The sequence below is a fragment of the Scyliorhinus canicula genome, chromosome 14 (genome assembly GCF_902713615.1).
Source record: "Scyliorhinus canicula chromosome 14, sScyCan1.1, whole genome shotgun sequence".
Taxonomy (NCBI): domain Eukaryota; kingdom Metazoa; phylum Chordata; class Chondrichthyes; order Carcharhiniformes; family Scyliorhinidae; genus Scyliorhinus; species Scyliorhinus canicula.
The window spans coordinates 3,706,147-3,730,043 of record NC_052159.1 but is presented as its reverse complement, the minus strand read 5'-3'; the positions used below and the strand labels follow the sequence as shown (position 1 = coordinate 3,730,043).

The window sequence follows — 23,897 nt, the reverse complement described above, 5'->3', positions numbered from 1 at the left end:
GCACTCCCTCAGTATTGACCTTTGGACAGTGCAGCACTCCCTCAGTACTGACCCTCTGACAGTGCAGCACTCCCTCAGTACTGACCCTCTGACAGTGCAGCTCTCCCTCAGTACTGACCCTCTGACAGTGCAGCTCTCCCTCAGTACTGACCCTTTGACAGTGCAGGGCTCCCTCAGTACTGACCCTCTGACAGTGCAACACTCCCTCAGTACTGACTCTCTGACAGTGCGGCAATCCCTCAGTACTGACCCTCTGACAGTGCAGGGCTCCCTCAGTACTGACCCTCTGACAGTGCAGCACTCCCTCAGTACTGACCCTCTGACAGTACGGCACTCCCTCAGTACTGACCCTCTGACAGTGCAGCACTCCCTCAGTACTGACCCTCTGACAGTGCAGCGCTCCCTCAGTACTGACCCTCTGACAGTGCAGCACTCCCTCAGTACTGACCCTCTGACAGTGCGGCGCTCCCTCAGTACTGACCCTCGGACAGTGCGGCGCTCCTTCAGTACTGACCCTCTGACAGTGCAGCACTCCCTCAGTACTGACCCTCTGACTGTGGCACTCCCTCAGTACTGACCCTCTGACAGTGCGGCGCTCCATCAGTGCTGACCCTCTGACAGTGCGGCTCTCCCTCAGTACTGACCCTCTGACAGTGCAGCACTCCCTCAGTATTGACCTTTGGACAGTGCAGCACTCCCTCAGCACTGACCCTCTGACATTGCGGCACTCCCTCAGTACTGACCCTCTGACAGTGCAGCACTCCCTCAGTACTGACCCTCTGACAGTGCAGCACTCCCTCAGTACTGACCCTCTGACAGTGCAGGGCTCCCTCAGTACTGACCCTCTGACAGTGCAGCACTCCCTCAGTACTGACCCTCTGACAGTGCAGCACTCCCTCAGTACTGACCCTCTGACAGTGCAGCACTCCCTCAGTACTGACCCTCTGACAGTGCAGCACTCCCTCAGCACTGACCCTCTGACAGTGCAGCACTCCCTCAGTACTGACCCTCTGACAGTGCGGCACTCCCTCAGTATTGACCCTTGGACAGTGCAGCACTCCCTCAGTACTGACCCTCTGACAGTGCAGGACTCCCTCAGCACTGACCCTCTGACAGTGCAGAACTCCCTCAGTACTGACCCTCTGACAGTGCAGCACTCCCTCAGCACTGACCATCTGACAGTGCGGCACTGCCTCAGTACTGACCGTCTGACAGTGCAGCACTCCCTCAGTACTGACCCTCTGACAGTGTGGCACTCCCTCAGTACTGACCCTCTGACAGTGCAGCGCTCTTTCAGTACTGACCCTCTGACAGTGCAGCACTCCCTCAGTACTGACCCTCTGACAGTGCGGCACTCCCTCAGTACTGACCCTCTGACAGTGCAGCACTCCCTCAGTACTGACCCTCTGACAGTGCAGCGCACCCTCACTACTGACCCTCTGCCAGTGCAGCACTCCCTCAGTACTGACCCTCTGACAGTGCAGCACTCCCTCAGCACTGACCCTCTGATAGTGCGGCACTCCCTCAGTTTTGACCCTCTGCCAGTGCAGGGTTCCCTCAGTACTGACCCTCTGACAGTGCAGCGCACCCTCAGTACTGACCCTCTGACAGTGCGGCACTCCCGCAGTACTGACCCTCTGACAGTACAGCACTCCCTCAGTACTGACCCTCTGACAGTGCGGCACTCCCTCAGTACTGACCCTCTGACAGTGCAGCACTCCCTCAATACTGACCCTCTGACAGTGCAGCACTCCCTCAGTACTGACCCTCTGACAGTGCGGCACTCCCTCAGTATTGACCCTTGGACAGTGCAGCACTCCCTCAGTACTGACCCTCTGACAGTGCAGCACTCCCTCAGTACTGACCCTCTGACAGTGCAGCTCTCCCTCAGTACTGACCCTCTGACAGTGCAGCTCTCCCTCAGTACTGACCCTTTGACAGTGCAGGGCTCCCTCAGTACTGACCCTCTGACAGTGCAGCGCTCCCTCAGTACTGACCCTCTGACAGTGCGGCACTCCCTCAGTACTGACCCTCTGACAGTGCGGCACTCCCTCAGTACTGACCCTCTGACAGTGCAGCACTCCCTCAGTACTGACCCTCTGACAGTGCAGCACTCCCTCAGTACTGACCCTCTGACAGTGCGGCTCTCCCTCAGTACTGACCCTCTGACAGTGCGGCACTCCCTCAGTACTGACCCTCTGACAGTGCAGCGCTCCCTCAGTACTGACCCTCTGACAGTGCAGCACTCCCTCAGTACTGCACAGGAGTGAAATTTTAAATTTTGCGCTCAGTTGGCCGGACTGGGACTTCAAGCCCGAACCCTGTGACTGAGAAGTGCGTGTGGTGCAGACAGGAGCACTGGCTGGTGTTACATTAATAATGCACAGTGTCTGACAGGAAGAACACACTATCGGAGACGCAGCTTCAAAAGAAGATAGAAAACTGAAATCCAGCCAGGATTGGTGTCTCGATAATGATATGTTTAATGTGGGGCTCAGGCGACTCAAAATCAATCGATTGAGTTGTGAGCAAAGCCTTGTACAGGGCAGCACGGTGGCACAGTGGTTAGCATTGCTGCCTACGGCGCTGAGGACCCGGGTTCGAATCCCGGCTCTGGGTCACTGTCCGTGTGGAGTTTGCACATTTTCCCCGTGTCTGCGTGGGTTTCACCCCCACAACCCAAAGATGTGCAGGTTAGGTGGATTGCCCCACGCTAAATTGCCCCTTAATTGGAAAAAATAATTGGGTACTCTAAATTTATGGGCAGCACGGTAGCATGGTGGTTAGCATAAATGCTTCACAGCTCCAGGGTCCCAGGTTCGATTCTCGGCTTGGGTCACTGTCTGTGCGGATTCTGCACGTTGTCCCCGTGTGTGCGTGGGTTTCCTCCGGGTGCTCCGGTTTCTTCCCACAGTCCAAAGATGTGCGGGTTAGGTGGATTGGCCATGATAAATTGCCCGTAGTGTCCTAAAAAGTAAGGTTAAGGGGGGGAGTTTGTTGGGTTACGGGTATAGGGTGGATATGTGGGTTTGAGTAGGGTGATCATTGCTCGGCACAACATCGAGGGCCGAAGGGCCTGTTCTGTGCTGTTCTATTCTATTCTATTCTAAAGCCTGGCTCTGTGTTTGTGTTGATGTGCTTGGATGTATGAGAAGTGGCCTTTGTGTTTTGACAGTGTTGAGAAGGGGAGCTGTATGATCCTCAACTGTTTCTAACAAATTCCGTAAATAAGGAAACCAACACTGTACACAATCCTGCAGATGTGGTAGCTGCAAGATCCTGTATAACTGCAGTACAACCTGCTTACTGACGTATTCAATTTCTTTATTCCCTCTATTAACTGTCCTAATTATTTGCAACCACAGGAACACCCAGGTCCCTCTGCACCTGAGCTCTGCGATCTCTCGCCATTTAGAAATTAAGCTTCTTTATCCTTCCTGCCAAAATGGATAATGATACAAATGACCACATTATGCTTCGTTTTCCAGATGTTTGCCCACTCACATAACCCATATCTATATTTTTGTCGCCTCCTTCTGTCCCCTCCACAGCTAACTTTCCCACCCATCTTTGTGTCATCATCAAACTCTGCAACAATATCACCACTCCCTCCATCCAGGTCATTTATATCAATTGTAAACAGTTGAGGACCCGGCACTGAGCCCTTTGACACATCACTCACATCCTGCCAACCAGAAAATGATCCATTTATGCCTAATCTCTGTTTCCCGTCAGCTAGCCAAGCTTTTAAGATAAGGTTAGATAGTTTTTTGAAGAAAAAAGGAATTACATCTGAACCTGAGGGGCACCAATATCCTGGGGGGGAGATTTGTTAGTGCTCTTTGGGGGGGTTTTAAACTAATTCAGCAGGGGCATGGGAACCTGGATTGTAGTTTTAGGGTACGGGAGATTGAGAGTATAGAGGTCAGGAGCACAGATTTGACTTCGCAGGAGGGTGCCAGTGTTCAGGTAGGTGGTTTGAAGTGTGTCTACTTCAATGCCAGGAGTATACGAAATAAGGTAGGGGAACTGGCAGCATGGGTTGGTACCTGGAACTTCGATGTTGTGGCCATTTCAGAGACATGGATAGAGCAGGGACAGGAATGGTTGTTGCAGGTTCCGGGGTTTAGGTGTTTTAGTAAGCTCAGAGAAGGGGGCAAAAGAGGGGGAGGTGTGGCGCTGCTAGTCAAGGACAGTATTACGGTGGCGGAAAGGATGCTAGATGGGGACTCTTCTTCCGAGGTAGTATGGGCTGAGGTTAGAAACAGGAAAGGAGAGGTCACCCTGTTGGGAGTTTTCTATAGGCCACCTAATAGTTCTAGGGATGTAGAGGAAAGGATGGCGAAGATGATTCTGGAAAAGAGCGAAAGTAACAGGGTAGTTGTTATGGGAGACTTTAACTTTCCAAATATTGACTGGAAAAGATATAGTTCGAGTACATTAGATGGGTCATTCTTTGTACAATGTGTGCAGGAGGGTTTCCTGACACAATATGTTGACAGGCCAACAAGAGGCGAGGCCACATTGGATTTGGTTTTGGGTAATGAACCAGGCCAGGTGTTAGATCTGGAGGTAGGTGAGCACTTTGGAAACAGTGACCACAATTCGGTGACCTTTACGTTAGTGATGGAAAGGGATAAGTATACCCCGCAGGGTAAGAGTTATAGCTGGGGGAAGGGCAATTATGATGCCATTAGACATGACTTAGGATGTGTTGGTTGGAGAAGTAGGCTGCAAGGGTTGGGCACACTGGATATGTGGAGCTTGTTCAAGGAACAGCTATTGCATGTTCTTGATAAGTACGTACCAGTCAGGCAGGGAGGAAGGGGTCGAGCGAGGGAACCGTGGTTTACCAAGAAGTGGAATCTCTTGTTAAGAGGAAGAAGGAGGCCTATGTGAAGATGAGGCGTGAAGTTTCAGTTGGGGCGCTTGATATTTACAAGGAAGCGAGGAAGGATCTAAAGAGAGAGCTGAGACGAGCAAGGAGGGGACATGAGAAGTCTTTGGCAGGTAGGATCAAGGAAAACCCAAAAGCTTTCTATAGGTATGTCAGGAATAAAAGAATGACTAGGGTAAGAGTAGGGCCAGTCAAGGACAGTGGTGGGAAGTTGTGTGTGGAGGCTGAGGAGATAAGCGAGATACTAAATGAATACTTTTCGTCAGTATTCACTCAAGAAAAAGATAATATTGTGGAGGAGAATGCTGAGACCCAGGCTATTAGAATAGATGGCATTGAGGTGCGTAGGGAAGAAGTGTTGGCAATTCTGGACAAGGTGAAAATAGATAAGTCCCCGGGGCCGGATAGGATTTATCCTAGGATTCTCTGGGAAGCCAGGGAAGAGATTGCTGAGCCTTTGGCTTTGATTTTTAGGTCATCATTGGCTACAGGAATAGTGCCAGAGGACTGGAGGATAGCAAATGTGGTCCCTTTGTTCAAGAAAGGGAGTAGAGATAACCCCGGTAACTATAGGCCGGTGAGCCTAACGTCTGTGGTGGGTAAAGTCTTGGAGAGGATTATAAAAGATACGATTTATAATCATCTAGATAGGAATAATATGATTAGGGACAGTCAGCATGGTTTTGTGAAGGGTAGGTCATGCCTCACAAACCTTATCGAGTTCTTTGAGAAGGTGACTGAACAGGTAGACGAGGGTAGAGCAGTTGATGTGGTGTATATGGATTTCAGTAAAGCGTTTGATAAGGTTCCCCACGGTCGTCTATTGCAGAAAATACGGAGGCTGGGGATTGAGGGTGATTTAGAGATCTGGATCAGAAATTGGCTAGTTGAAAGAAGACAGAGAGTGGTAGTTGATGGGAAATGTTCAGAATGGAGTTCAGTTACGAGTGGCGTACCACAAGGATCTGTTCTGGGGCCGTTGCTGTTTGTCATTTTTATAAATGACCTAGAGGAGGGCGCAGAAGGATGGGTGAGTAAATTTGCAGACGACACTAAAGTCGGTGGAGTTGTAGACAGTGCGGAAGGATGTTGCAGGTTACAGAGGGACATAGATAAGCTGCAGAGCTGGGCTGAGAGGTGGCAAATGGAGTTTAATGTGGAGAAGTGTGAGGTGATTCACTTTGGAAAGAATAACAGAAATGCGGAATATTTGGCTAATGGTAAAATTCTTGGTAGTGTGGATGAGCAGAGGGATCTCGGTGTCCATGTACATAGATCCCTGAAAGTTGCCACCCAGGTTGATAGGGTTGTGAAGAAGGCCTATGGTGTGTTGGCCTTTATTGGTAGAGGGATTGAGTTCCGGAGCCATGAGGTAATGTTGCAGTTGTACAAAACTCTAGTACGGCCGCATTTGGAGTATTGCGTACAGTTCTGGTCGCCTCATTATAGGAAGGACGTGGAAGCTTTGGAACGGGTGCAGAGGAGATTTACCAGGATGTTACCTGGTATGGAGGGAAAATCTTATGAGGAAAGGCTGATGGACTTGAGGTTGTTTTCGTTAGAGAGAAGAAGGTTAAGAGGTGACTTAATAGAGGCATACAAAATGATCAGAGGGTTAGATAGGGTGGACAGCGAGAGCCTTCTCCCGCGGATGGAGGTGGCTAGCACGAGGGGACATAGCCTTAAATTGAGGGGTAATAGATATAGGACAGAGGTCAGAGGTGGGTTTTTTACGCAAAGAGTGGTGAGGCCGTGGAATGCCCTACCTGCAACAGTAGTGAACATGCCAACATTGAGGGCATTTAAAAATTTATTGGATAAGCATATGGATGATAAGGGCATAGTGTAGGTTAGATGGCCTTTAGATTTTTTCCATGTCGGTGCAACATCGAGGGCCGAAGGGCCTGTACTGCGCTGTATCGTTCTATGTTCTAAGGGATATGATGTTCGGGCCGGAAAGTGGAGCTGAGTCCACAAAAGATCAGCCATGGTCTCATTGAATTTGCGGAGCAGGCTCGAGGGGCCAGATGGCCTACTCCTGCTCCTAGTTCTTATGTTCTTATGTTCCATCCACGCCAATATGTTACCCCTACACTAAGAGCTTTTATTCTCCACAGGAACCTTAGTTGTGGCACTTTATCAAATGCCTTCTGGAAATCTAAGTACAGTACATCTACCCGGTTACCCTTTATCCACAGCCCATGTTACTTCCTCAAAAAACACCAACAAACTGGTTAAACATGATTTCCCTTTCACAAAACCATGTTGACTCTGCCTGCATTTGTCTACGTGCCCTGTTATACCATCTTTAAATTAAATGATGTGATTGGGCAAAAATTTGACAGAGGGGTATAATGTGGGAAAACGTCAATAGCTCACTTTAGCAGGGTGGATTCGAGAGGGTATTTCCCCACGAGGGAGACACTGGAACAAGGGGGACACGGTTAAAAAATCAGGGGTTTCCCGTTGATGGAGGTGAGGAGGGATGTCTTCTCCCGGAGGTAGTGAACCTTTGGAACTCTCTCCCTCAGAGAGAATCCTTGCATGTGGCTAAGGCAGTGGCAGATATATTCATGACTAATGAGAGGATCAAAGGATATGGGGGGGGGGGGGGGGGGGGGGGAGTGTGAAGATTATGGGGTCACAATCTGATCAGCAGGATGTTATTGAATGGTGGAACAGGCTGGAGGGGCTGAATGGCCATTAGGAGAATCCCAGCAACATCAACAAACTGCCTCCAATTGTGTGTTCAGTGTTACAGCCCCGGCTGGATACAGGGTCATTCCAACATTGAGGCATCTCGTGGTGAGAATGTACAAGAAATGCGAACAGGTCAGGTAGCTGACCCAATTCTAACCTTTCCAAATCTGCCCCCCCTCCGGCCTGCTCACCCCCCCCCCCCGCTGATTACCGCCTCCCTCACTCACCTTTCCGCTGTTTCTCTGCAAACTCCTGCCGTGAGGTTTCAATATATCTCTGCACCAGCGTTTTGATCACCTGCAGACGGTAGGAGGCTCGGCTTCTAGTCCCGCCTCCTTCACCGCACACTCCTGAGTTAGCCTGAGAATAACAACATCTTACACTTAGACAGCATCTTCAACTTACCTACGGAGAGTCAGTGTGTGTGGGACCCGTACCCCAGTGAGAGTCAGTGTGTGTGGGTCTGTACCCCAGTGAGAGTCAGTGTGTGTGGGACCCGTACCCCAGTGAGAGTCAGTGTGTGTGGGTCTGTACCCCAGTGAGAGTCAGTGTGTGTGGGACCCGTACCCCAGTGAGAATCAGTGTGTGTGGGTCTGTACCCCAGTGAGAGTCAGTGTGTGTGGGACCCGTACCCCAGTGAGAGTCAGTGTGTGCGGGACCCGTACCCCAGTGAGTGTCAGTGTGTGCGGGACCCGTACCCCAGTGAGAGTCAGTGTGTGAGGGACCCGTACCCCAGTGAGAGTCAGCGTGTGTGGGACCCCAGTGAGAGTCAGTGTGTGTGGGACCCGTACCCCAGTGAGAGTCAGTGTGTGTGGGTCTGTACCCCAGTGAGAGTCAGTGTGTGTGGGTCTGTACCCCAGTGACAGTCAGTGTGTGTGGGTCTGTACCCCAGTGAGAGTCAGTGTGTGTGGGGCCTGTACCCCAGTGAGAGTCAGTGTGTGTGGGACCCGTACCCCAGTGAGAGTCAGTGTGTGTGGGACCCGTACCCCAGTGAGAGTCAGTGTGTGTGGGTCTGTACCCCAGTGAGAGTCAGTGTGTGTGGGTCTGTACCCCAGTGACAGTCAGTGTGTGTGGGTCTGTACCCCAGTGAGAGTCAGTGTGTGTGGGGCCTGTACCCCAGTGAGAGTCAGTGTGTGTGGGTCTGTACCCCAGTGAGAGTCAGTGTGTGTGGGACCCGTACCCCAGTGAGAGTCAGTGTGTGTGGGTCTGTACCCCAGTGAGAGTCAGTGTGTGTAGGACCCGTGCCCCAGTGAGAGTCAGTGTGTGTGGGACCCGTACCCCAGTGAGAGTCAGTGTGTGCGGGACCCGTACCCCAGTGAGAGTCAGTGTGTGTGGGACCCGTACCCCAGTGAGAGTCAGTGTGTGCGGGACCCGTACCCCAGTGAGAGTCAGTGTGTGTGGGTCTGTACCCCTGTGAGAGTCAGTGTGTGTGTGGGTCTGTACCCCAGTGAGAGTCAGTGTGTGTGGGACCCGTACCCCAGTGAGAGTCAGTGTGTGTGGGACCCGTACCCCAGTGAGAGTCAGTGTGTGTGGGTCTGTACCCCAGTGAGAGTCAGTGTGTGTGGGTCTGTACCCCAGTGAGAGTCAGTGTGTGTGGGTCTGTACCCCAGTGACAGTCAGTGTGTGTGGGTCTGTACCCCAGTGAGAGTCAGTGTGTGTGGGGCCTGTACCCCAGTGAGAGTCAGTGTGTGTGGGTCTGTACCCCAGTGAGAGTCAGTGTGTGTGGGACCCGTACCCCAGTGAGAGTCAGTGTGTGTGGGTCTGTACCCCAGTGAGAGTCAGTGTGCGTGGGACTTGTACCCCAGTGAGAGTCAGTGTGTGTGGGACCCATACCCCAGTGAGAGTCAGTGTGTGTGGGATCCGTACCCCAGTGAGAGTCAGTGTGTGTGGGGCCCGTCCCCCAGTGAGAGTCAGTGTGTGTGGGACCCATACCCCAGTGAGAGTCAGTGTGTGTGGGACCCGTACCCCAGTGAGAGTCAGTGTGCGTGGGACTTGTACCCCAGTGAGAGTCAGTGTGCGTGGGACTTGTACCCCAGTGAGAGTCAGTGTGTGTGGGACCCGTACCCCAGTGAGAGTCAGTGTGTGTGGAACCCATACCCCAGTGAGAGTCAGTGTGTGTGGGACCCATACCCCAGTGAGAGTCAGTGTGTGTGGTGTAGCCACCTAAGATGGACACTGGGCTACAAAATGGAGAACTGCTAAGGCTGCAGGGAGAAAACAGTCTTAGCAAGGACAAGCAGTTTGCAGAAGGATAATTAGCATTCTGCACGTACAGAAACCAGTTTGTGGCCAGGTGCAGAATCTCAGCTAAAGGTGTAAATGGCAACAACGATTTACATAGTAATGAGGTGATCCAGATCTAGGCCCACACAATAGAAACATTTAGGTTTGAATGGATACTTTGAGTAGATGCCCAGACGAAACGGCACCATAAGTATCCATCACAAAGCACCATAGAGACCGCCCCATCCATCGAGAAGCGACCCTCAGATTGGGGGGTTTGGAAAATATCGATTGGGAGAAGGCCCAATCAATATACAGCAGGTAGAGACCACCCCGAAGAGGCACGGACTTTGGGGGACCTATAAAAGTAGACCCCGCACATGGTCCGGTCTGTTGTTTTGGCTCCGGCTCTCTGCTGTCTTCATCGCTTTGCTGATACATCGCATCCTGACTCCAGTTCCATCAGCAGCTGTTGAGCCACCAGCCATCGAACTGTAAGTGTCACCACAACGATCGCTACGTGAGCCAGACTTGCTAGACCCTGACGACCTTTAACACTTTGAGAGTTGCAGACCAAGAATGGGACGAAGGCCTCGCTCCCTGACCTTGCCTGTTCCTGTTTAGATAAGTATTTTAGACGTTTAGTTTAGAAGTAACTTAGTCTCTTTAGCGTATGCATGAGTATTTATTATATTTGTTATAATAAATATCAATCGTTTGAACTTACTAATCGGTGTACAGATTTATTACTTTGAACCTGACCTTGATGTACTTGTGAGGTGTCTAAATACGGCACCTGGCGACTCCTGAGCAGAATTACATACACAGAGCCGTAGTAGTGTTAAGCACACGGCCTTTAAACGGAGGCGTGTTAATACACTCCAATAAAACACGTAACACTCAAGTAAAACGTGCAACAGTGGGACCCATACCCCAGTGAGAGTCAGTGTGTGTGGGACCCGTACCCCAGTGAGAGTCAGTGTGTGTGGGTCCCCCAGTGAGAGTCAGTGTGTGTGGGTCTGTACCCCAGTGAGAGTCAGTGTGTGTGGGACCCGTACCCCAGTGAGGGTCAGTGTGTGTGGGACCCGTACCCCAGTGAGAGTCAGTGTGTGTGGGACCCGTACCCCAGTGAGAGTCAGTGTGTGTGGATCCCGTACCCCTGTGAGAGTCAGTGTGTGTGGGACCCGTACCCCAGTGAGAGTCAGTGTGTGTGGGACCCCTACCCCAGTGAGAGTCAGTGTGTGTGGGACCCGTACCCCAGTGAGAGTCAGTGTGTGTGGGACCCGTACCCCAGTGAGAGTCAGTGTGTGTGGGTCCCCCAGTGAGAGTCAGTGTGTGTGGGTCTGTACCCCAGTGAGAGTCAGTGTGTGTGGGACCCGTACCCCAATGAGAGTCAGTGTGTGTGGGACCCGTACCCCAGTGAGAGTCAGTGTGTGTGGGACCCATACCCCAGTGAGAGTCAGTATGTGTGGGACCCCTACCCCAGTGAGAGTCAGTGTGTGTGGGACCCGTACCCCAGTGAGAGACAGTGTGTGTGGGACCCGTACCCCAGTGAGAGTCAGTGTGTGTGGGACCCGTACCCCAGTGAGAGTCAGTGTGTGTGTGTCTGTACCCCAGTGAGAGTCAGTGTGTGTGGGACCCGTACCCCAGTGAGAGTCAGTGTGTGTGGGACCCGTACCCCAGTGAGAGTCAGTGTGTGTGGGGCCCGTACCCCAGTGAGAGTCAGTGTGTGTGGGACCAGTACCCCAGTGAGAGTCAGTGTGTGTGGGACCCGTACCCCAGTGAGAGTCAGTGTGTGTGGGACCCGTACCCCAGTGAGAGTCAGTGTGTGTGGGACCCATACCCCAGTGAGAGTCAGTATGTGTGGGACCCCTACCCCAGTGAGAGTCAGTGTGTGTGGGACCCGTACCCCAGTGAGAGACAGTGTGTGTGGGACCCGTACTCCAGTGAGAGTCAGTGTGTGTGGGACCCGTACCCCAGTGAGAGTCAGTGTGTGTGTGTCTGTACCCCAGTGAGAGTCAGTGTGTGTGGGACCCGTACCCCAGTGAGAGTCAGTGTGTGAGGGACCCGTACCCCAATGAGAGTCAGTGTGTGTGGGACCCGTACCCCAGTGAGAGTCAGTGTGTGGGGGTCTCGTACCCCAGTGAGAGTCAGTGTGTGTGGAACCCGTACCCCAGTGAGAGTCAGTGTGTGTGGGACCCGTACCCCAGTGAGAGTCAGTGTGTGGGGGTCTCGTACCCCAGTGAGAGTCAGTGTGTGTGGGACCCGTACCCCATTGAGAGTCAGTGTGTGTGGGACCCGTACCCCAGTGAGAGTCAGTGTGTGTGGGGCCCGTACCCCAGTGAGAGTCAGTGTGTGTGGGACCCGTACCCCATTGAGAGTCAGTATGTGTGGGACCCGTACCCCAGTGAGAGTCAGTGTGTGTGGGACCCATACCCCAGTGAGAGTCAGTATGTGTGGGACCCTACCCCAGTGAGAGTCAGTGTGTGTGGGACCCGTACCCCAGTGTGAGACAGTGTGTGAGGGACCCGTACCCCAATGAGAGTCAGTGTGTGTGGGACCCGTACCCCAGTGAGAGTCAGTGTGTGGGGGTCTCGTACCCCAGTGAGAGTCAGTGTGTGTGGAACCCGTACCCCAGTGAGAGTCAGTGTGTGTGGGACCCGTACCCCAGTGAGAGTCAGTGCGTGTGGGACCCGTACCCCAGTGAGAGTCAGTGTGTGTGGGACCCGTACCCCAGTGAGAGTCAGTGTGTGTGGGACCCGTACCCCAGTGAGAGTCAGTGTGTGTGGGACCCATACCCCAGTGAGAGTCAGTATGTGTGGGACCCCTACCCCAGTGAGAGTCAGTGTGTGTGGGACCCGTACCCCAGTGAGAGTCAGTGTGTGTGGGACCCATACCCCAGTGAGAGTCAGTATGTGTGGGACCCCTACCCCAGTGAGAGTCAGTGTGTGTGGGACCCGTACCCCAGTGAGAGACAGTGTGTGTGGGACCCGTACTCCAGTGAGAGTCAGTGTGTGTGGGACCCGTACCCCAGTGAGAGTCAGTGTGTGTGTGTCTGTACCCCAGTGAGAGTCAGTGTGTGTGGGACCCGTACCCCAGTGAGAGTCAGTGTGTGAGGGACCCGTACCCCAATGAGAGTCAGTGTGTGTGGGACCCGTACCCCAGTGAGAGTCAGTGTGTGGGGGTCTCGTACCCCAGTGAGAGTCAGTGTGTGTGGAACCCGTACCCCAGTGAGAGTCAGTGTGTGTGGGACCCGTACCCCAGTGAGAGTCAGTGTGTGTGGGGCCCGTACCTCAGTGAGAGTCAGTGCGTGTGGGACCCGTACCCCATTGAGAGTCAGTGTGTGTGGGACCCGTACCCCAGTGAGAGTCAGTGTGTGTGGGGCCCGTACCCCAGTGAGAGTCAGTGTGTGTGGGACCCGTACCCCATTGAGAGTCAGTGTGTGTGGGACCCGTACCCCAGTGAGAGTCAGTGTGTGTGGGACCCATACCCCAGTGAGAGTCAGTATGTGTGGGACCCCTACCCCAGTGAGAGTCAGTGTGTGTGGGACCCGTACCCCAGTGTGAGACAGTGTGTGAGGGACCCGTACCCCAATGAGAGTCAGTGTGTGTGGGACCCGTACCCCAGTGAGAGTCAGTGTGTGGGGGTCTCGTACCCCAGTGAGAGTCAGTGTGTGTGGAACCCGTACCCCAGTGAGAGTCAGTGTGTGTGGGACCCGTACCCCAGTGAGAGTCAGTGTGTGTGGGGGCCCGTACCTCAGTGAGAGTCAGTGCGTGTGGGACCCGTACCCCAGTGAGAGTCAGTGTGTGTGGGACCCGTACCCCAGTGAGAGTCAGTGTGTGTGGGACCCGTACCCCAGTGAGAGTCAGTGTGTGTGGGACCCATACCCCAGTGAGAGTCAGTATGTGTGGGACCCCTACCCCAGTGAGAGTCAGTGTGTGTGGGACCCGTACCCCAGTGAGAGACAGTGTGTGTGGGACCCGTACCCCAGTGAGAGTCAGTGTGTGTGGGACCCGTACCCCAGTGAGAGTCAGTGTGTGTAGGACCCGTACCCCAGTGAGAGTCAGTGTCTTAAATAAAAGGTGGCAAAGGAAGGAAGGAAGGAAGGAAGGAAGGAAGGAATGACTCTTTCACTTACAATTGATGATGGCAGTGGTGGATATTCTTTTTTCTTCGGGGTTAAACAGCAACACAACTTTCGAAAAAACCACCTGGAGTGAGAAAAGGAGAAAAAGGCGCACAGAGTGAAATCCCATCAATGACAATAGATAACTTGTGCTTTGATGAGTTTGGAGGCCTTTCTGCTCTTGTAGTGGGAAAAGTCCCATGACGTGCTGTTGGGTGAATTGGACATGCTGAATTTTTTCTCAGTGTACCCGAACAGGCGCCGGAATGTGGCAACTAGGGGCTTTTCACAGTAACTCCATTACAGTGTTAATGTAAGCCTACTTGTGACAATAATAAAGATTATTATTATTAAAAATGTAATTGCGGAGACACTGGCTGGTTTGTGAGGGGGTGAGGCTGGTTTCTGAGGGGGTGGGGGCTGGTTTGTAGGGAGGTGGGGGCTGGTTTGTGATGGGATGGGGCTGGGGGCTGGATGGTAGGTGGGTGGGGGCTGGCTTGTAGGGGGGTGGGGGCTGGTTTGTGGGGGGTTGGGGCTGGGTTGTGGGACAGTGGGGGCTGGTTTGTGGGGGGAGGGGGCTGGTTTGTGTGGGGCGTGGGGCTGGTTTGTGGGGGGAGGGGGCTGGTTTCTGGGGGGTGGGGGCTGGTTTCTGGGGGGGGTGGGGGCTGGTTTGTGGGGGGAGGGGGCTGGTTTGTGGGGGGCGTGGGGCTGGTTTGTGAGGGGGTGGGGGCTGGTTTGTCGGACTGTGGGGGCTGGTTTGTGGGGGGAGGGGGCTGGTTTGTGGGACGGTGGGGGCTGGTTTGTGGGGGGAGGGGGCTGGTTTGTGTGGGGCGTGGGGCTGGTTTGTGGGGGAGGGGGCTGGTTTCTGGGGGGTGGGGGCTGGTTTCTGGGGGGGTGGGAGCTGGTTTGTGGGGGAGGGGGCTGGTTTGTGGGGGGTTGGGAGCTGGTTTGTGGGGGGAGGGGGCTGGTTTGTGCGGGGGCGTGGGGCTGGTTTGTGAGGGGGTGAGGGCTGGTTTGTGGCACTGTGGGGGCTGGTTTGTGAGGGGGTGAGGGCTGGTTTGTGGGACTGTGGGGGCTGGTTTCTGGGGGGTGGGGGCTGGTTTCTGGGGGGGGTGGGGAGCTGGTTTGTGGGGGAGGGGGCTGGTTTGTGTGGGGTGTGGGGCTGGTTTGTGGGGGGAGGGGGCTGGTTTCTGGGGGGTGGGGGCTGGTTTCTGGGGGGGTGGGAGCTGGTTTCTGGGGGAGGGGGCTGGTTTGTGGGGGGCGTGGGGCTGGTTTGTGAGGGGGTGGGGGCTGGTTTGTGAGGGGGGTGTGGTTTGTGGGGGGCGTGGGGCTGGTTTGTGGGGGGGGGTGTGGTTTGTGAGGGGGTGGGGGCTGGTTTGTGGGGGGGGTGTGGTTTGTGAGGGGGTGGGGGCTGGTTTGTGAGGGGGGTGTGGTTTGTGGGGGGCGTGGGGGCTGGTTTGTGGGGGGGTGTGGTTTGTAGGGGGAGGGGGCTGGTTTGTGGGGGGCGTGGGGCTGGTTTGTGGGGGGGGTGTGGTTTGTGAGGGGGTGGGGGCTGGTTTGTAGGGGGGGTGGGGCTGGTTTGTCGTTGGCAGGCAGGGTGCAGGTAGTAAATATTTCACCCCAATATTTGTTGTTGTGGGCAAATCAGTTGCACAGTGGTTAGCACTGTTGCTTCACAGCACCGGGGTCCCGGATCGATTCCCGGCTTGGGTCACTGTCTGTGCGGAGTCTGTACATCCTCCCCATGTCTGCGTGGGTTTCCTCCGGGTGCTCCGGTTTCCTCCCACAGTCCAAAGATGTGCAGGTTAGGTGGATTGGCCGTGATAAATTGCCCTTAGTGTCCAAAAAGGTTGCGTTAGTTGGGGTTACGGGGATAGGGTGGCGGTGTGGGGCTGGGCGGGTGTGGGCTTACGTAGGGAGCTCTTTCCAAGGCCCGGTGCAGACTCGATGGGCCGAATGGCCTCCTTCGGCACTGTGAATTCTATGATTCTTGTTTCAATGCCTGTCGGTCTTTTTGGGCAGCGAATGCAGAGAAAATCAAGGGCTGGGGTCGGGGGGAGGGCTTTGTGGGTGAGGTGGAGGCGGGGTAGGGAGGCGGGGTAGGGAGGTGGGGTAGGGAGGTGGGGTAGGGAGGTGGGGCTTTGTGAGTGAGGGTAGAGGCGGGGTAGGGAGGTGGGGTAGGGAGGTGGGGCTTTGTGAGTGAGGGTAGAGGCGGGGTAGGGAGGTGGGGTAGGGAGGCGGGGTAGGGAGGCGGGGTAGGGAGGCGGGGTAGGGAGGTGGGGCTCTGTGGGTGAGGGTGGAGGCGGGGTAGGGAGGTGGGGTAGGGAGGTGGGGTAGGGAGGTGGGGTAGGGAGGTGGGGTAGGGAGGTGGGGTAGGGAGGTGGGGTAGGGAGGTGGGGTAGGGAGGTGGGGTAGGGAGGTGGGGTAGGGAGGTGAGGTTGGAGGCGGGGTAGGGAGGTGGGGCTTTCTGGGTGAGGGTGGAGGCGGGGTAGGGAGGCGGGGTAGGGAGCTGGGGCTGTGTGGGTGAGGGTGGAGGCGGGCTCCTGCAGGGGGTTGAGAGCGGTGGCAATGCCGTTGCTCCCGATGGCCCTGGGGAAGTATTCAGTGAGTCCGATGGTGGTGGTCACGCTGAAGATCTGGAGGCAGTTTGGGCAGCATTTTACGCTTGGAGCTTGGTTGGGGGGAATGCCGATTAGGGGGAATCATGGGTTTGAGCCGGGCAGGATGGCCGCAAGGTTCCGGGGATGGGAAGGGAAGGGGATTAGCGAGATGAAGGGTCTGTTTCTGGGAGGGAGATTTGCGAATTTGGAGGGGCTGATTGAGAAGTTTGGGCTGACGCAGGGCGACAGTTTCAGGTATAGACAGGTGCTGGACTTTGTGAGGAAGGTCTTCCCAATAGCGTCTTCCTCCTCGTTGTTGGAGGCGGAGCTATCAGTGGGAGGGTTGGAGAGGGGGGGCTGTCTGGCGATTTACAGGAGGAGTTTGGAGGCGGATAGGCTGTCCATGGAGGGGTTTAAGGTGAATTGGGTTGGACGTGGTGCTGGAGGAGAGTTGGATTGGGTGTCCATGGTGGGATTGGCGTAGTGCTGGAGGAGAGTTGGGTAGGGTGTCCATGGAGGGGTTGGCATGGTGCTGGAGGAGAGTTGGATAGGGTGTCCATGGAGGGGTTGGCATGGTTCTGGATGAGAGTTGGGTAGGGTGTCCATTGAGGGGTTGGTGTGGTTGGGTAGGGTGTCCATGGAGGGGTTGGCGTGGTTGGGTAGGGTGTCCATGGAGGGGTTGGCGTGGTTGGGTAGGGTGTCCATGGAGGGGTTGGCGTAGTGCTGGAGGAGAGTTGGATAGGGTGTCCATTGAGGGGTTGGCGATGTGCTGGAGGAGAGTTGGGTAGGGTGTCCATGGAGGGGTTGGTGTGGTTGGGTAGGGTGTCCATGGAGGGGTTGGCGTGGTTGGGTAGGGTGTCCATGGAGGGGTTGGCGTAGTGCTGGAGGAGAGTTGGATAGGGTGTCCATTGAGGGGTTGGCGATGTGCTGGAGGAGAGTTGGGTAGGGTGTCCATGGAGGGGTTGGCATGGTTCTGGAGGAGAGTTGGATAGGGTGTCCATGGAGGGGTTGGCAATGTGCTGGAGGAGAGTTGGGTAGGGTGTCCATGGAGGGGTTGGCATGGTTCTGGAGGAGAGTTGGATAGGGTGTCCATGGAGGGGTTGGCATGGCTCTGGAGGAGAGTTGGGTAGGGTGTCCATGGAGGGGTTGGTGTGGTTGGATAGGGTGTCCATGGAGGGGTTGGCGTAGTGTTGGAGGAGAGTTGGATAGGGTGTCCATTGAGGGGTTGGCGATGTGCTGGAGGAGAGTTGGGTAGGGTGTCCATTGAGGGGTTGGCATAGTGCTGGAGGAGAGTTGGATAGGGTGTCCATGGAGGGGTTGGTGTGGTTGGATAGGGTGTCCATGGAGGGGTTGGCGTGGTTGGGTAGGGTGTCCATGGAGGAGTTGGCATGGTGCTGGAGGAGAGTTGGGTAGGGTGTCCATGGAGGGGTTGGCATGGTGCTGGAGGAGAGTTGGATCGGGTGTCCATGGAGGGGTTGGGCTGGAGGAGAGTTGGATCGGGTGTCCATGGAGGGGTTGGGCTGGAGGAGAGTTGGGTAGGGTGTCCATGGAGGGGTTGGCATGGTGCTGGAGGAGAGTTGGGTAGGGTGTCCATGGAGGGGTTGGCGTAGTGCTGGAGGAGAGTTGGGTAGGGTGTCCATGGAGGGGTTGGCGTGGTGCTGGAGGAGAGTTGGGTAGGGTGTCCATGGAGGGGTTGGCGTAGTGCTGGAGGAGAGTTGGGTAGGGTGTCCATGGAGGGGTTGGCGTGGTGCTGGAGGAGAGTTGGGTAGGGTGTCCATGGAGGGGTTGGGCTGGAGGAGAGTTGGTTCGGGTGTCCATGGAGGGGTTGGCGTGGTGCTGGAGGGGTTGGCGTGGTGATGGAGGGGTTGGCGTGGTGCTGGAGGGGTTGGCGTGGTGCTAGAGGAGTTTGTGATGCGAGGTGCTGTGGAGGGCGAATGCGCGAGGCTGGGGTTGATACAGCAGATGGTAGTGTACATGGCGCCCCTCACAAAGTCTCGGATGAGCCGGCTGTTTGAGGGGATGGAGGGTGTCTGTGAGCGATGTGGGAGGGGCCTGGCAAGTCAGGTGCATATGTTTTGGGCCTGCCCAAAGCTGGAAAGGTTTTGGAGGGCGGTGTTCAGCATCATTTTGGGGGTTTAACATGTGGGTGTGGAGCCATATTCAGGGTGTCGGTCTGGCCCGAGCTGCAGGCGGGTGTGGGGGCAGATGTTTTCGCCTTCACCTCGCTGATTACTCGAGGGCGGGTCTTGTTGGGATGGAGGTGAGGTTGTCCACCCTGTGCCTTGACGTGGCGAGGGGGGGTGACCAGCTGGAGGCTCTGACCCTGCAGAAGCTGAAGCTTCTGCTGAGGGGGTGGGTGGGCGAATGAGGGGTGGTCCAGTAGGTTGGGGTTTGTTCATTTTGCATTTTGGGGAGTTGGGTTACTGTTGACTGCTGAGGAGGGGCAGGGGGACCGGAGGGGGGGAGTGGGGGCTTAATGTGTTGGGGAGTTTTTGTGTCTGTTGTAAATTGTAAATATGTTGAAAATTTGGAATTAAAGTACTTTTAAAAGGAAATAATAAAGGGAAGGCTGCGATATGGATAGGGAACTAGCTGAGTGATCAGAAACCCAAGCAGCAGACAGCTGGTGTTTTTCGCACTGGGGGAGTTTATACTGGAGTTTCCCAGGAATTGGCGTTCAGCTCCTTGCTAATATATATTAATGAGATAGATTTGTGCGCAGGAAGCATGATTTCAAATTGATCAAAGATTTGGAATCATTGTGAACTGTGAGGAGAGTTATAGACTTCAACCAGATGTAGGCAGGTTTGTGGATGGTCAAGACACAGAAATATAGAAAATAGGAGCAGGATGTTGACCATTCGGCCCATCGAGCCTGCCATTCAATATAATTGTGGCTGATCCTCCAGCTCATCACCACACTCCAGCGCTCTCCACAGATCTCTCTCACTCTGTGTGTCTCTCTCTCGCTCTCTCTGTCCCTCGCTCTCTCACTGTCTCTTTCTCTCTCACTCTGTCTGCTTAGCACAATTGCTTCACAGCTCCAGGGTCCCAGGTTTGATTCCCGGCTTGGGTCACTGTCTGTGTGGAATCTGCACGTTCTCCCCTTGTCTGCGTGGGTTTCCTCCGGGTGCTCCGGTTTCCTCCCACAAGTCCCGAAAGACGAGCTGTTAGGTGAATTGGACATTCTGAATTCTCCCTCTGTGTACCCGAACAGGCGCCAGAGAGTGGTGACTAGGGGATTTTCACAGTAACTTCATCACAGTGTTAATGTAAGCCTGCTTGTGACAATAAAGATTATTATTATTATTTAAAGTCTAGAAATTTCCTTCTTAAATATATTCAGTGACTTGGTCTCCGCTGCCTTCAATGGGATAGAATTCCGTAGGTTCCCCACCCTGAGTGAAGAGGTTTCTCCTCATCTCACCCCGGATCCTGAGACTGTGACCCCTTGTTCTAGACCCCCAGCCCAGAGGAAACAGCGTCCCAACATCACTCTGTCCAGCTCTGTTAGAATTTTATACCTTTCAATGAGATCCCCATTCCTTCTGAACCCCAGTGAATACAGACCCAGTCGGCCCAGCCTCTCCTCATACTACAATCCGGCCATCCCAGAATTCAGTCTGGTGAACCTTCGCTGAACTCCCTCTACGGCAAGTATATCGTTTCCAATACTGCGCACAATACTCCAGCTGTGGTCTCACCAAGGTTTGCTGTACCTGCGTGTTTGCTTTCAGTGACGGGGGGAGCTCGGACACCCAGATCCCTCTGTACATCAACATTTCCCAATCTATCACCGTTTAACTAACACTCTGCCATTCTGTTTCTCTGTCCGAAGTGGATAACCTCACATTTACCCACATTATGCTGCATCTGCCAGAACATTATACTGCAGTCCATGCAGTTAGGGAGGGAGTTCCACGCTGTTGCCCCAGCGACAGTGAAGGAACGGCGATATATTTCCAAGTCAGGACGGTGAGTGACTTGCAGGGGAACCTCCAGGTCGGTGGGGTTCCCAGGTATCTGCTGCTCTTGTCCTTCTAGATAGTAGTGGTCGTGGGTTTGAAGATAAAGATTTCAAGATAAAGATAGAGAGTTTTTTGGAGAATAAAGGAATATGGTGTTAAGAACAAAGAAAAATTACAGCACAGGAACAGGCCCTTCGGCCCTCCAAGCCTGCGCCGATCCAGATCCTCTACCTAAACTGTCGCCTATTTTCTAAGGATCTGTATCCCTCTGCTCCCTGCCCATTCATGCATCTGTCTAGATACATCTTAAATGACGCTATCGTGCCCACCTCTACCACCTTTGCCGGCAATGCGTTCCAGGCACCGACCACCCTCTGCGTAAAGAACTTTCCACGTATGTCTCCCTTAAACTTTTCCCCTCTCACCTTGAACTTGTGACTCCTAGTAACTGACACCCCCACTCTTGGGAAAAGCTTGTTGCTATCCACCCTGTCCATACCTCTCATGATTTTGTAGACCTCAACCTCCGTCTTTCTAATGAAAAATAATCCTAATCTACGCAACGTCTCTTCATAGCTAGCACCCTCCATACCAGGTAACATCCTGGTGAACCTCCTCTGCACCCTCTCCAAAGCATCCACATCCTTCTGGTAATGTGGCGACCAGAACTGCACGCAGTATTCCAAATGTGGACGAACCAAAGTCCTATACAACTGTAACATGACCTGCCAACTCTTATACTCGATACCCCGTCCGATGAAGGCAAGCATGCTGTATGCCTTCTTGACCACTCTATCGACCTGCGTTGCCACCTTCAGGGTACAATGGACCTGAACTCCCAGATCTCTCTGTACATCAATTTTCCCCACGGCTTTTTCATTTACCATATAGTTCGCTCTTGAATTGGATCTTCCAAAATGCATCACCTTGCATTTGCCTGGATTGAACTCCATCTGCCATTTCTCCGCCCAACTCTCCAATCTATCTATGTTCTGCTGTATTCTCTGACAGCCACCCTCATTATCTGCTACTCCACCAATCTTAGTATCATCTGCAAACTTGCTAATCAGACCACTTATACCTTCCCCCAGGTCATTTATGTATATCACAAACATCAGTGGTCCCAGCACGGATCCCTGTGGAACACCACTGGTCACGGTTCTCCATTTTGAGAAACTCCCTTCCACCACTACTCTCTGTCTCCTGTTACCCAGCCAGTTCTTTATCCATCTAGCTAGTACACCCTGAACCCCATGAGATGTCACTTTCTCCATCAGCCTACCATGGGGAACCTTATCAAATGCCTTACTGAAGTCCATGTATATGACATCTACAGCTCTTCCCTCATCAATTAACTTTGTCACTTCCTCAAATAATTCTATTAAGTTGGTAAGACATGACCTTCCCTGCACAAAACCATGTTGCCTCTCACTGATAAGCCCATTTTCTTCCAAATGGGAATAGATCCTATCCCTCAGTATCTTCTCTAGTAGCTTCTCTACTACTGACGTCAGGCTCACCGGTCTATAATTACCTGGATTATCCCTGCTACCCTTCTTAAACAAGGGGACAACATTAGCAATTCTCCAGTCCTCCGGTACCTCACTCGTGTTCAAGGGTGCTGCAAAGATATCTGTTAAGGCCCCAGCTATTTCCTCTCTCACTTCCCTCAGTAACCTGGGATAGATCCCATCCTGACCTGGGGACTTGTCCACCTTAATGCCTTTTAGAATACCCAACACATCCTCCCTCCTTATGCTGACTTAACCTAGAGTAACCAAACATCTATCCCTAACCTCAACATCCGCCATGTCCCTGTCCTCGGTGAATACCGATGCAAAGTACCCGTTAAGAATCTCACCCATTTTCTCTGACTACACGCATAACTTTCCTCCTTTGTCCTTGAGTGGGCCAATCCTTACTCTAGTTACCCTCTTGCTCCTTATACATGAATAAGGAGCATTCGGGCGGGAAATTGGAGCTGAGTCCACAAGAGATCAGCCATGATCTAATTGAATGGCGGAGCAGGCTCGAGGGGCCAGATGGCCTACTCCTGCTCCTAGTTCTTATGTTCTTATGTTCTTATGTTATGCCTTTGGAAGGTGCTGTCTAAGGAGCCTTGGTGAGTTTCTGCAGTGCACCTTGTAGATGGTACACACGGCTGCCACTGTGCGTCGGTGGTGGAGGGAGTGAATGTTTGTGGAAGGGATGTTAACCAATCAGGGCTGCTTTGTGCTGGATGGTATTGAGCTTCTTAAGTGTTGTTGGAGCTGCACCCATCCAGGCAAGTGGAGAGTATTCCATCCCACTCCTGGCTTGTGCCTTGTGGATGGTGGGCAGGTTTTGGGGGGTCAGTAGGTTGCTGTACACTGGTGTAAATAGGAGGTACATACCTGATCATATAAAAGAAGCATTTGGGTGTGATCATGATGTTGAAGGGAACAGGAAGTGTGAGCCCTTCCCGGAAATAACAAAGGTAAAGCTTAGATCTGGCAAACTTCCACTCAACGTCCGCATCATCCTAAAACCAAGAGAACAGTCAAGGTGAGTAAAACTGCTTCTGGGCACAGTGAACAGATTACACTGAGCAAGAGGCTCCAAACAGGAAACGACAATTAGACAACATCCCAATCCCTTGTACCAGATTCTCTACACGTTCAGCACGGGGTTAGATGAAGCGTAAAGTTCCCTCTACACTGTCCCCATCAAACACTCTCAGGACAGGTACAGCATGGGGTTAGCTACAGAGTAAAGCTCCCTCTACACTGTCCCCATCAAACACTCCCAGGGCAGGTACAGCACGGGGTTAGATACAGAGTAAACCTCCCTCTACACTGTCCCCATCAAACACTCCTAGGACAGGTACAGCACGGGGTTAGATACAGAGTAAAGCTCCCTCTACACTGTCCCCATCAAACACTCCCAGGACAGGTACAGCACGGGGTTAGATACAGAGTAAAGCTCCCTCTACACTGTCCCCATCAAACACTCTCAGGACAGGTACAGCACGGGGTTAGATACAGAGTAAAGCTCCCTCTACACTGTCCCCATCAAACACTCCCAGGACAGGTACAGCACGGGGTTAGATACAGAGTAAAGCTCCCTCTACACTGACCCCATCAAACACTCCCAGGACAGGTACAGCACGGGGTTAGATACAGAGTAAAGCTCCCTCTACACTGTCTCCATCAAACACTCCCAGGACAGGTACAGCACGGGGTTAGATACAGCGTAAAGCTCCCTCTACACTGTCCCCATCAAACACTCCCAGGGCAGGTACAGCACGGGGTTAGATACAGAGTAAAGCTCCCTCTACACTGTCCCCATCAAACACTCCCAGGACAGGTACAGCACGGGGTTAGATACAGAGTAAAGCTCCCTCT

At 53.6% G+C, this 23,897-nt stretch overlaps 1 protein-coding gene across 1 annotated transcript in view; it reads right to left on the bottom strand.

Annotated features, from left to right (window-relative positions):
* Positions 1-3,418: 3,418 nt before the first annotated feature.
* Positions 3,419-23,897, bottom strand: part of trpc2b (transient receptor potential cation channel subfamily C member 2b) — a 47,663-nt gene continuing 27,184 nt past the window's right edge. The window contains exons 10-13 of the mRNA XM_038818988.1: positions 22,908-23,035; positions 13,959-14,031; positions 7,825-7,957; positions 3,419-3,744 (exon numbers count right to left, since the gene is read on the bottom strand). Coding sequence (XP_038674916.1) covers positions 3,419-3,744; positions 7,825-7,957; positions 13,959-14,031; positions 22,908-23,035 — 660 coding nt within the window. The remainder of the gene's footprint in view (positions 3,745-7,824; positions 7,958-13,958; positions 14,032-22,907; positions 23,036-23,897) is intronic.